Source organism: Mustela nigripes, chromosome 1 (assembly GCF_022355385.1).
Source record: "Mustela nigripes isolate SB6536 chromosome 1, MUSNIG.SB6536, whole genome shotgun sequence".
Lineage (NCBI taxonomy): Eukaryota > Metazoa > Chordata > Mammalia > Carnivora > Mustelidae > Mustela > Mustela nigripes.
This window is the reverse complement of record NC_081557.1, coordinates 188,184,827-188,197,698: the sequence shown is the minus strand read 5'-3', so window position 1 is coordinate 188,197,698 and position 12,872 is coordinate 188,184,827. Positions and strand designations below refer to the sequence as shown.

The 12,872-nt window shown below is 33.0% G+C and overlaps 1 protein-coding gene across 1 annotated transcript in view; it reads right to left on the bottom strand.

Moving 5' to 3' along the window:
* Positions 1-1,189: 1,189 nt before the first annotated feature.
* Positions 1,190-12,872, bottom strand: part of HSPA4L (heat shock protein family A (Hsp70) member 4 like) — a 50,637-nt gene continuing 38,954 nt past the window's right edge. Inside the window, exons 16-19 of the mRNA XM_059378215.1 lie at positions 12,492-12,599; positions 10,031-10,150; positions 8,310-8,471; positions 1,190-6,395 (exon numbers count right to left, since the gene is read on the bottom strand). Of these exons, the coding sequence (XP_059234198.1) occupies positions 6,204-6,395; positions 8,310-8,471; positions 10,031-10,150; positions 12,492-12,599 (582 nt within the window). The 3' untranslated portion in view covers positions 1,190-6,203. The remainder of the gene's footprint in view (positions 6,396-8,309; positions 8,472-10,030; positions 10,151-12,491; positions 12,600-12,872) is intronic.

Below are 12,872 nucleotides of genomic sequence, written 5' to 3'. Positions count from 1 at the left end.
GGGAGAATTTTTAAGGACAAAGTATTGGGAGGTACTTATAATCAACGGACATTCCTTCTCCAGCTCTGGAAGGTTCTGTCTTCCTGTTCAATTAACTAATGACTTGGGTTTTACAACAAGCAAGTAAAACAAACCTAAATCCTATCCAGTTCTCCCCAGTTCAGGATGAAGAGGAATGAAATGCCAATTGTTAAGCCTTCTAGACTTAACAAGTATTTATCTGCATTTCATTGGACAGTCTACAGTCCATATAAACATTTTTCTAGACAGAGGATCCATTAGCCTTTAATTCTTTCGTGTTTTTCTGTCCCTAGAATATTAAGCACCGAATGCTCTAATCTAGACCAGGGGACCTTAATCATTTTCTTATCCCAACACCCTAAACTACTTGATACATTTTTGTCATTAGCAGTTCTCAAGCAGGAGACTCACTGGGCATGGAGCTCCTCTATGCCTACTGAAAATGCCTAAAGTCTTCAAATTCACTTATTCCTGTTTTCTCTTCCAGTATATAAAGCTAAATTTATTCTCTGACAACACATCCAACATTAGCAAACTATTTTAGTTTTCAGAATCAATAGCATTAGAATGTTTCAAAAATTTGCCCAATTAAAAAACCCTCATCAACAAGCAAATTTTTGTAAATGTTTCTGACTTGCAACTACCATCCAGTCAGTGAAGTTCAATATGTGAAAATTAAACCTCAGGTGTGCAAAATGCATGGTTCAAGAAGTAGATATAGATTTATTCTGATTACATGACTTGTGTGTACTGTCATCCAAAAATTAATTGTATTATCAATTACTATTTGTTCACTGGTATTAAGATGTCAGTTTACATACATAAATTGTTTTATATTCTTTGATCCTGCCATATGTAAACATTTTTTAGGTTTGTGAACCAAAACTGTATGCCAAATATATATTCCTAGAATGTACCAACGCAACATCACAACCTATTCTCATGTTGGCTCACTACACATGAGTTGGCTCATGGAAAAATCAGTTTATTATTTTTATAGACACATCATACTTGGCAATGATTTTATGCATTGCACTGGTTACTCTTTGTATTGAAAACAAACTGGGAAATGAAGAAATCAAATGTAGTTTCCTTAAAAAAAAATTAGCTAGTAGGAACTAAACTGCCAGAAATTGTTTTAGACTAATGACTAGAGTCAGAGTCACCATGTACAGAAATTATTTTAATAACGGTTGAAGAAAAGAAAAATGACTTGGATGCCATATTGTTAGAACTAAAACAATGATAATATCATTAAAAAAAACTGCTTCTGTATACTGTAGTATTAAACAATGACTTCATCCTACCAAGTATAAAAGGTAACCACTTGTAAGTCTCTTTCTAAAACACTAAGCCATAAAATTTTATTTCAGGGACAAAAATACAATACTTTAAAGCAGTACCTTGCATTACCTTGATTTCCCTATCTCTAATGACATTTTAACATCTTATTTTGGTTTGATCCATATGATTTCAAGAGGATTTTACTCAAGGTCTTGGAAGTAAAAAATTTAGGAAATTCTAAGAAAACAAAGATGCACAGCACATGTATGTAAATCAGAAAACAAAGAATGGAAGGTGGCTAACCCTTTAACAACTATTTTGAATTTCTGAACCTTGTTATTTTTTCACATTGATATTTGTATTAAAAATAAAGAATGCTGGGTTTCTTAATACACAGTAATTCACAAAACTGACCTCTTTTGATCCAGAAGTACTTTAAAAAGTATTCTACTTAAAAGTATTCTAAGGCCAAAACATGAAAAATCTAGAAGCCATTATTAAATTTTAGAGATATTTATATATGGAAACTTAAAACATGGCTCTTCATGTATGAATTTAAGAGTCAAAGCATTCTTCACAGTAAGATTTGGTATTTAAATGGGACAAAGGTAATAAAATTAGCTATCGAAGTGATAGGATAGCAGTGAAACTATTTTTAAAAATCCATGAAATAAAGCACCTAATGAATCTAACATTAAAAAAAAAAATGTGCTTGAGAAAAACATTATTTCAGAGCTTAGAACTGAATGAAAAGATAAACAAGATTAACCAGGAATAATAAGATCATTTCCATCTATAAGTTTATACACTATAAAAGTAAAACATACTGAATTTCACTTATCTCTATAAAGGATGGGTTAAGTATCAATTTACTTCTTAATAAATCAATCCTGTAACTTAGAACATGACAGTAATAGATTCCAAAGCAAAGATGATAGGGTTAATTTTTATTACGGTTATGGATTTTGACCTGCTTGATGGAGTCAAATGTTCATGATTCAATTATTTTCTTCTTTGATTTGAATGTTCCTAGTCATTTAGTAATATATTTTAATAGATACGCATTTTCTTTTGGTACCCACTCTAATAATATGCTAGAGGATGTGTCCTTAGGGATCTGGAAGATGAAAGAACAATTACCACCTAATAGATACTTGACCACTGCCAGAGAGATTGAAGTTGTCTTCCAAGCAGTTTCAGTTTCATATTCTAAGAATTCCAGGTGCCCCTTTTTGTGTGAAACAAATACCCTTGAATTTAGCAAGAAAAGAATTTAGACATCTGTTTTATAAACTCAAAGCTGCTGTTTTCTTGGGAAACAGGAATATATGGAAGAACATTAATTTTAGTATTTTTTTAAATTAGAGATTGGAAGCAAAACAGCTGAAGTTTTTCGTTTGTTTTGGTTAAGAGTTTCGTTTGGTCTTTTTCATCTGCATCAAAGTTTTGTTACATTATTGAAAGAAAAAATTATATGCTTCCTAGGAACTTTAAAATGGTAAAACCTTAGATTAAATAAGACCTTGATAAAAAACAAAAGGTAACTATAAACCTTTTTCTTTTTTGATCAAAAAAGTGTCTTCTGAAATTGACTGCTTCAAGATTAGTTTGCTAAACGATAGTTAAAATCCACTGTAGAGTAAGAGGATAATAAAATATTAGAATCACACTTTATAAGCATCGCTACTACCTATGTCATTTGAAAAGTTCTCAGTGGCTCACTTTAATCAGTGCCATCAGATTTTACAGATTTTAAATACTGATAAAATTAAGTTATGCTTATCATTAATTTTGTAGGATCAAATATCACAAAGGCAGATTCCACCTAAAACTTCCAAAGTTTTAACCACAAAATAACATTTACCTTAGAACTGCAGTTATTGGTTGTAAAACTATAAAATGTTAGGTAAAGTTATATTTTTCTTGTCATTTAAGAATTACTTCTGTATGTAAGATCAATGCCAGGGTTTCATTTGTTGTAAACTACCAAATATCAGCTATTTAAAAAAAATTCTAATAGGAAGGTTTATAGGTTTATTATTAAAAATCAAATTTATGAAAATGGAGGAATGGTTCTATTTCAGGTCAAAATTAAGTCAGCTAATTGGTTTACTGTATTTGAATGCCTATTGTCTTTAAAAGATGATAATTTCTCAAAACAGTTCAAGATGTGCTAATTTGGATAAAATGCTTTAACACTTATTATATTGAAAACTGAGCCCCCAAATTCACTTTAATATAGACTTCTATCTAGGAAATAATCATAAATATACTAAAAATTGGCCAAGAAACTCTAAGAAATCTTTATTCCTTAATAAAAGTCTAATTATTTATACTTTTAAACACAGATGATCTGTTTATTCCAAAAGCCCAATTCTTTGGTGTGCTGTTTCTAGTTGTTTAAAACTTAAGAATTCTGTATACTGCTAAGGAACTGAAACATCACAAACTTTCTTATTTAAGCAATTTTTGTTTTTAAGATCACAGTATTATGGACTATCAGGAGTTGGATTCTGAAACCAATTTACACTTTTCCAGAGTGTACTAATCTATATTTATTAATCATCCTAGGTATTTTCTACATACTTAGTTCATATTTGATTATAGGAAAACATTCTAATTTTTTATGTCTTTTAAAATAACTTCTAAAATAGTGGCCTTTTATTCTGAAAAAAATTTTGTCTAATACTGAACATATTTCAGTGATTAAAATTAAACTGAACCATGCCTTCTACCCAAAACTGTATTAAGGAGAACATATTTTCCTTTATTAATATACTTGATAAATAACCACATCATAAGGTTAAAGGGCTTTTGAAAATATTTAAGTTGAATGAGTAGGAAAAGTTATACATATCATCTTTGTTAAGTAAAGTGTTATATAACTGCAAGAATTAGAATGTTAAATATCTGACTAAGACAATGAACTGAAAAGAAGGAACAGGACATATCAAGTATAATTAGACAACTCAGGTGCAGAAGGGCTATTTCCTCATTTGTCTACAAGAAGTTACGGGGCCATATAGCTCCTAATGAAGTTCCTGGAGATTTTCTTGTAACTCAAGAAAAAGCTATAAACTCCCTAATGTCTACTGTTGAAATATTCCTTCCTATCTTTGATGCTCTTCCTGAAATGAACCTGCATATTTAACCTATAAAGGAAAAGTAACTTCTTTAAAGAAAAAAAAGTACTTCATTATTAATGGGTATAATTAGTTTACCTTTAGAGTATTAAGACAATTTTGAAGACTAGAAGACATTAAAAATATGTTGGGTCTATATGATTTTTTTAATGCAAAAAGGGACATCTCCCTTAAAAAGGATGAATAAAAATCCCTGCAAAATGCACTGTTCCATACTTTCCTTTTCAGTGCAGACTACATTGTAGAAACAAAATCTCTCTTAAGAGAACTATCTCTGAGAAATAATGACTATCCCTAAAGATATTCAACTCTCAATTTTTACTACTTAAGAAAAGTCAGTATTAATATAAAAGTTTAGCTTTGGGGGAAAGTGAGCCTTTCAAAATTTTAACTTAGGTTAATCTAGTTGATTGGCATGAAACACCAGTGCCCATGGCATTGTCTAGGCTTCTTGTAGGTTTGGAAAGTCATTTCAGTCTGTTCCTATACTTAAAATAGTTTCTAGCCTCTGGGAGGAACTGAACAATGTGAACAAGTCTGGTGATGGAGCACAGATTAAGTCCTTAAAATATCTTAATTTCACAGTCCTTTGTCCCATGTAATATATATAAGAAGCACCAAAACTGGAGCCAACATCTGAATAGGTGATGTAACAGCAGGAACTATAATTTAATCACATCATATCATATTACACTTATGTAACATTCTATATTTTGCCTGTTGATATGTAACATAGTTAAGTTTATTACAAGCATTATTTTCTAAGACTTACGGTAGAAGTACTTCTTTTCAAGTATTACCGCTTATTTAATAGTGTTTATCTACTTCTTAACATTAAGTAAATCAGTGATAATGTATATAATGCGATACACATTGTGCCCATTTCTCCCTACCCTGTGTTATTAACAAAATCAATTAAGAAAACCAAAATAACTACTAAAACTGAAACAAGGCTATCAACATCACAGATGCATGTCTGAGTAGTTCAACAGAATTTCCCCCTTAACATGAAGGTATTTTCATCAATAATGCTTCTTATCTTTAGGCTAGTATTACTTTAGCAGCAGCTGGTCTTCAGGACAAGTAGATCAGAAGTTTCAAGTGAAAATGACACTGAATTACTCTCAGAAAACATCAATCCATATTACTAATAAAAGATGCAAACTGCTGGTGTCACCGTAACATAAAAATTGTGTTTCCCTTTCATCATGTGATTTATTTCATTTATGTGATGATAACACTTTGGAGTTCTCATTGCACACCAATGAGATCATGTTTTAATATTTAAATTATAACTACAATAACTAGAAAAAAAGTCAGTGCCTCAGTGGCTTCAAACCACATCCATTTCAATGTTTTTCAAAATGATGATGCAATTAAATCTATGCTTCTGCAACAATAGTGCAATACAGTATCCTCTCCTGAATACAGGAGCTGAGGTTTATCCAAGTAGAAGCTTTAAATAAGGTAGATTGTTGCCAAATACATATCAGTCTCGCATGTTTGATAGAACATGTATTTAGAAAGCTAAAACTGACTTGTAAATCTATACGCAGCTAAAGCTTCACATAAGCAGCAATGGAAATGAACAGAGGTGCACTCAATATAGAACACTTTTCAAAACTACTCCAAAAAACAAATGACAAAAAGTGGTTAAGAACAACTGAACATATGTTGTGTGTACCACATGTAAAAGGAAGAATGGACCTTGTAGTTGCTTGCACTGTTTGAATTATGTGAAGGTAAAATTAAGACTTAGTCCACTTCCATCTCTCCAGAAGATTTAGTATGCTGGGAGCTGTCTTTTGTTGTATCTGGTTTAGTTTCAGTCCCACTCTGTCCATCCATTGGTCCATTATGTTCACTATTAGCTTTTGCGTTGTCTTCAGCAACCTCTACTTTCGGTTTGGGCTTGTAAATGATGGGGTTACAGAAATTATCCAGTTCCTAAAAGACATAAAGAAAAGTGATATTAAAAATACTACAGAACAGATTACCATTAATTTTCTAAATTTCCACATTAATAAGATATTCCTGAATTTATGTTAGCTCAGTTAGATAACCAAGTTTCTTCAAATACATCAATAAAGCATTTATTTCTGGGTTAGTGCACATTAATGCTGACAAGGAACTCTTCAATCTTTACCAAATTCTTTGTATCTAATCTTCCTAAAAACTGGTTCCTCATAATTGAAATATAGTTTTCTTGGACAGAAATAATTTTTAATTCATTCCTTTAAATTATGCCTAGTGCTCTGAGAATTATATCAAATAACACATTTCATAAATTGGTATTTACATGAAAACAGCTTTCATAAGTGGACCTGTAGAACTACGCTGAAGGAAAATGAAGTCATGAATGTATATGCAACTCAATAATTTAAAGTAAGTACAATGTAATTTCTCTATCTTTGCTTATTTCTTTTTAACACAGAAATAAAAGACCATTAAAATCCCCAAGACCAGTGTCACAGAGATCGGGATAGGGACAGAAAGATAGGGAGTCAACCACCTAGGGGAAACTGCTCTTACCATACTACATCTGATTAAGAGTAAATTATTATGGTTTCTTTGCAAAACTCTCTCAAAAGGAAAATACTTCGCTTTGATTTTAAAAATACCCGTTTATTGTTTTAAAAAAAGCAAAAACAAAACCTTGAAAACATACTGAACTAGGTAAGGCAAAAAAAAAAAAAAAAAAAGAGCACCTGAAATTCCATCTTCTACAGATTAACATGAACATTTTAGTGAATGTCCTTTTAGGTGTATGTCCATGCATACACATACCTACAAGCCTACAGATCTGTGAAGATGCTTGCTAATTTATACAGTGAAATAATGTCATTTAGGTTCTGTAATCTTTCCCTTCTCATGCAATATGTTGTACACATCTTTCTATCTAGATAGATCTCTGTCTCTAAAATTAATGTAATGATTGCAAAGTGTTGAATGGATGCTTCAATTTATCTAATTTCTTACTGCCAGGTATGTGTTTCTTCCAATTTTTTGCTAATTAATAAGCAAGGGTATTTATGTACCTATCCCTGTGCAATGATCAATGTAGGATGAATTAGGATGAACAATTGTGATTTCTGGGTTAAAGGGTACATATACGTCCTTTAAATTTCTAAACATATACTGATGCAAAATGCTTTAACAAATTCAACCAAGTTGCTAAGGGAGAACATCCGATTCTTTGCACCCTTGACAACTTATGACAAAGATTATGAATGTAAACACAAAACCATGAATCAGATGAAAAAAGATGAGTGGAGAAGAATGTGATGAGGATGAGCACCTTTTCATATATATTTATTGGACATGTATAACCTTGTTTTGTCAATTGCCATCCAATAGTTTTTCTCATTTCTCTACTAAGATGCTTATCTTTATTACAAAATTTGTCTCCCATGTTTTTCATGGTGTTCTTTTCTATGATAATCTTTTGTATTTTCATGGGTAATGTTTTTTAGACTGGGAAATTTATCTCAAAAATAAGATTTACCACAGAATTTTACAGGTTTCAAATGATGTCAAAGACTAATACTACAAAGTTTTACTACTATGGAGATTTAGAAGTCTTATCTAATCTAGAAAAGTCTGAAGTATTTAACAGTAAGTTATCACATTGCTTTCTTTCTTTCTGGATTACACTTAAAATATAAAAAACAGCCTTGTGTATGTGACTAAATCAAGGGACAGGGATGTCTCACCTAGAATTTTTTTTTTTTTAATTAAAAATTACCCTTAAACTTGTTTCTCTAAGTTCTTTTGCAAGCTGATGATTTCTCAAAGAACAGCTCCCATTAAAAATGTTTAATGCTTGAACCCATTAAAAAAAGAATTTTGTAGGTAACTTACCTTTGACTTCGCAACTATTTCTGAAACTTTCACCACAGGGTCTTGAGTGAGACTTAGTTTGTTTTGTGCATTCATCTTACTGTTCAGCCAACTCATGGCATCGCTGATATATTTTTCAACTTTTTCCACTTCAGTGGGATCCAGGTGATCGTATCTTTCATCCTATTAAAAATTTTTTACTTAATGTAACAGATTTTTATATCAATTAATGCATCAATTAATAATTTCTATTTAAAAGATTTAGATTCTTATTGAATATATACCTCACACATATCCATGCAAAGAAGCCATATACAAATTATATAGAATTGAAGAGACAGGGAGAAGGAAAAAAGATGAGTGTGCATTTTTTTTTTTTTTTTTTAAAGATTTTTTATTTATTTGACAGAGATAGATCACAAGCAGGCAGAGAGGCAGACAGAGAGAGAGGAGGAAGCAGGCTCCCTGCTGAGTAGAGAGCCCGATGCGGGGCTCGATCCCAGGACCCTGAGATCATGACCTGAGCTGAAGGCAGTGGCTTAACCCACTGAGCCACCCAGGCGCCCCGAGTGTGCATTTTTTTATTAACTTTAGTTTTGAGGTATTGCCTTTTATTTTTCTTAAGATTTTATTTATTTGATAGACAGAGATCACAAGTAAGCAGAGAGGCAGGTAGAGAGAGAGAGGCAGGGGGAAGCAAGCTCCCCGCTGAGCAGAAAACCCGATGCAATGCGGGGCTCTGCGGGGCTCAGTCCCAGGACCCTGAGATCATGACCTAAGCTGAAGGCAGAGGGCTCAACCCACTGAGCCACCCAGGCACCCCTCTGTGTGCATTTTTAAAAGAAAAGGCTTTCTAAAGAAGTCAGTTTTGCCAAAAAATGCCTAGTGGAGAATATTCAAGGGAACAATACTTAGCCAACAAAGAAGCTGTTCGGAATTGAATTTGTTAGGGAATAAAGAGAAATAAGAGAAGAAGGCATACTGCAAGCTAGATAGAAAATTCTCAAAATACAGCAGAACAGCATGGTAAGTTGTTGATAAGGAGAATTACATAATGACATTCTGTTTGAAAAACAACTGCAGCCACCCCATATAGGAAACAATCTAAGAATTCATGGTTTAAGATGGTAGTCACAGGACCAAAAAGAAATGGCAATGCAATGTGGATTACAGATTGGACGTGGAAAATAAAGGGAAATGGAATGAAAGAGTACTCCAAAGCCAAAAAACTGGGAGAATAGTGATAATGTGTTTGAAAATCACATACACCTAAGGAATTTTAATAGATTAAAATCCTATGCCTGCACTGTATTTTAGGAGTGTAAGTACCCTTTATCGGTGACTTTCCAATAAATAAAACTTTTGTTTGTTTGGGTTTTTTGTTTTGTTTTGTTTGGTGAGAGAGTACATGCATGGGGCAGGGATGGGAGTGAAGACAGAGGGAGAGGGAGAGAGAGAACCCCAAGCAGGGTCCACGTTCAGCATGGAACCCAACATAGACCTCGATCCCAAGACCTGAGATCATGACCTGTGCCAAAATCAAGAGTCAGATGCTCAAATGACCAAGACACCCAGGCGCCCCCTAATAAAAAAAAAAAGTCTTAAGTTTGGTGCACAAGGTCTCCAAAATTTGGTGGCAACAACTGCACTCGCTTTGTAGCTGAGAACTTACAGATTTACCCCACTGCCACGATGTACTACCCACATGCCATCATCATCAGCTGGCTTTGTGGTTTTCATACCTTGTTTCTGTATGCTTCTATCACTTTCATAACAAGTTGAATCTTCTTTCCCAAGTCGTTTAAAGCTTTTGGTCTCTCCTCATGTTCCATGTACCTCATCTGAATAGGCTGGCCATATTTCTATTAAATTTTTTTAAAAGAAAAAGTTATTAACAGAAAAGTTTTTAACAAGACAATACTTTTAATTCCTTCAAAGTTAGGTGTTAAAAGTTTACAGAACTATTAAATAAGAAGACCATAAGGACAATACTCCATGCAGAATTCATGTATTTGAAACCAAATTTCTATATATAACCCTGTAAACAACATGATTATTAGAATTTCTGGATATTCAGTATTTATTGAGTATCATTTATGTTTATTAATTAGGTAGAAATTCTGGATCTATGAGTACAGCACTTAGAAAAAAAACAAAACAACAACAACAACAAAAAACCTCTGGCCCTTAACCCAAATGCTTGGAATGAGGAATTTCTAAATGTTTTAACAGCCCCTTGTAACTTTGAGGAGGGGGATGCATTAGAAGAACGAATACCTATTTTCTTTTCTATTCTTTATAAACTTAAAAAAACAACATATTTTAGATTAATTTTAGATTTTCAGAGAAGTTATAAAGGAAATAATAGAGCATCGAGTACCTCTCACTACTTTCCTCTGATGTTAACATCTTGTACCACCATAGAACATACACTTGCCAAAACTAAGAAACCAACACTGGAGCATTACTATTAACTGAACTCCAGACCTCATGTGGATTTCCTAATTTTCTGTTCCAGGATACCATATTGCCTTTAGTCTACTTACATCATATTTTTAATTGAAAAATTTTTTTAAGATTTTATTTATTTGAGAGGATGCACACATGCAGGAGTGAGAGAGTGCATGAGCAGGGGGAGAACAGAGAGAGAGAGAGCTCGCAGGGGTGTGGAGCATGTTTGAGCATGAGCAGGGGGAGGGGAGAGAGGGAGAGGATGCAAGTGTGTGCACGCACACTCACATGCGTGCGCACGCATTCACACACAAACACACACAAGAGGGGGAGGAGCAGAGGGAGAATTACACTCCCCACTGAGTAAGGAGTCCTGGGATCATGACCTGAGCCAAAGACAGATGCTTAACCAACTGAGCCACCTTGTGCCCCTTACTGTAAATGTTTTTGAAAAAAGGACCAAATACTGTATTTTTTAACCACCTCAAAAAAAAAAAAAAAACCCAAAACAACAAAAAACTAAGGCCTGTGAAGCCTTCTACAACATTCATTTCTATGGTTACTTATATATTTGGGGTAAAATAATCCTTTTTGAGAGCTGCTGGGTTTTTCAGTTTCTTCTACTGGCCTCAGCTGCTTGGCTGCTCCTACCTCCCAAAATATATACATTCTTCTAGGGAGATGGGGAGTAACACCACCATCAAGATAAAATGTGATAAAGACTAGTTTTGGTTTTAAGTTTTAAGTTTTTTTTAAGTTTAGATTTTCTAGTTGATTTTTAATTATTCCATATGGAAGTAATTTACTGGCATGAAGACAGTTCTAACTTTTTCAAGATACTAACTTTGCTTTTAAGTAACTTCTCTTATACTCCCCACCTCTCCCAGTCCTAAAGGTCTGCCTTTTCCCATAGCCTAGGAATCATTATCAATGTCATCTATGTTTTTTCCTTGCTACTCAGAATGGCTCAGTGACCAGCAGCATCAGAATTTCTTGGAAGCTTGTTAAAAATAGATAATCATGGACCCATCACTCAGATATATACTGAATCATAGTCTACATTTAGTAAGAGCCCCTGGTAATTATGTGAACATTAAAGTATTGCTATGATCCACATAGAAGAAGAAGAAAAGACAAATTTCCTATCATCCTTGTAATGTGAACTTAAAACTACTTTTTTCAGGGTAGGGCAGATAAGCAGAAAGCAGTAATTATGGTCTTTTCTTAAAATCATACCATTGGACCTAGAAAAGGGAGACCTGGTGGCCACATCTCCTTATTTCTTTGTGGAAGGACATTCAAAGCAAGAGTGCTACTTTCTAATTTCTTCACTGGCAGATGTCCCCCTCAGTTGCAATGTGAAAATACAATAGGGCAGTATATTACTCCTCAAAATCATGACAGTGAAGAAGAGAGAAGTAGAGAAAGGGTGTAACTTCTAATGGGTAAGAAGGGATTAGGTTCACAAATCTGTTCTTAATGACATCTCAGAAATATATGGCTAATGTAAAACTGGTAACACTCAATCATCTGCTAATCTTAAAAAATATAATTATACATTATTTGATTACAATTATGTAGCATTATTGCCCTCCAAAAATGCTTTTAAGATTAGAGAACATTTCTTCCTACATGTATCTTGCTTTATTATTTTCTAATATATTTATTAAAAATAGACTTTGCTTTTACAGAATAATTTTTAGGAAAATTTCATGTTCTACTGAAAACTAACATGGACTTTAAAAAATTTACCTTTAGTTCTTGAAGCTTATCCACATAAATTTGTTTAGGTTGGTCTTCTCCTTCTTCATAAAGCCAATTTTCTGTGTCTTCCAATATCGTAGACAGTTTATTCAAGTCCTAATTATACATTTAAAAGACACTGACTGAAAATTCCTTAGAAATAAAAGTTATCAAAGAAGGACAGAATGTTTTTCAAGTATAAAAGATTAAATTTCAATTTCTCTGGATTTTTATTCATAAACATGTTTTTCACTATAGTTCTGCAGTTGGGAGAAATAACTAATTACCATTCCTAAATGTGGCTCAAGGAGAAGGACAACAGTAACACATTTGGTATGTTTATTTATATAATTCGTATTAGCATTGTCAAATCATTTTTTTAAAGATTTA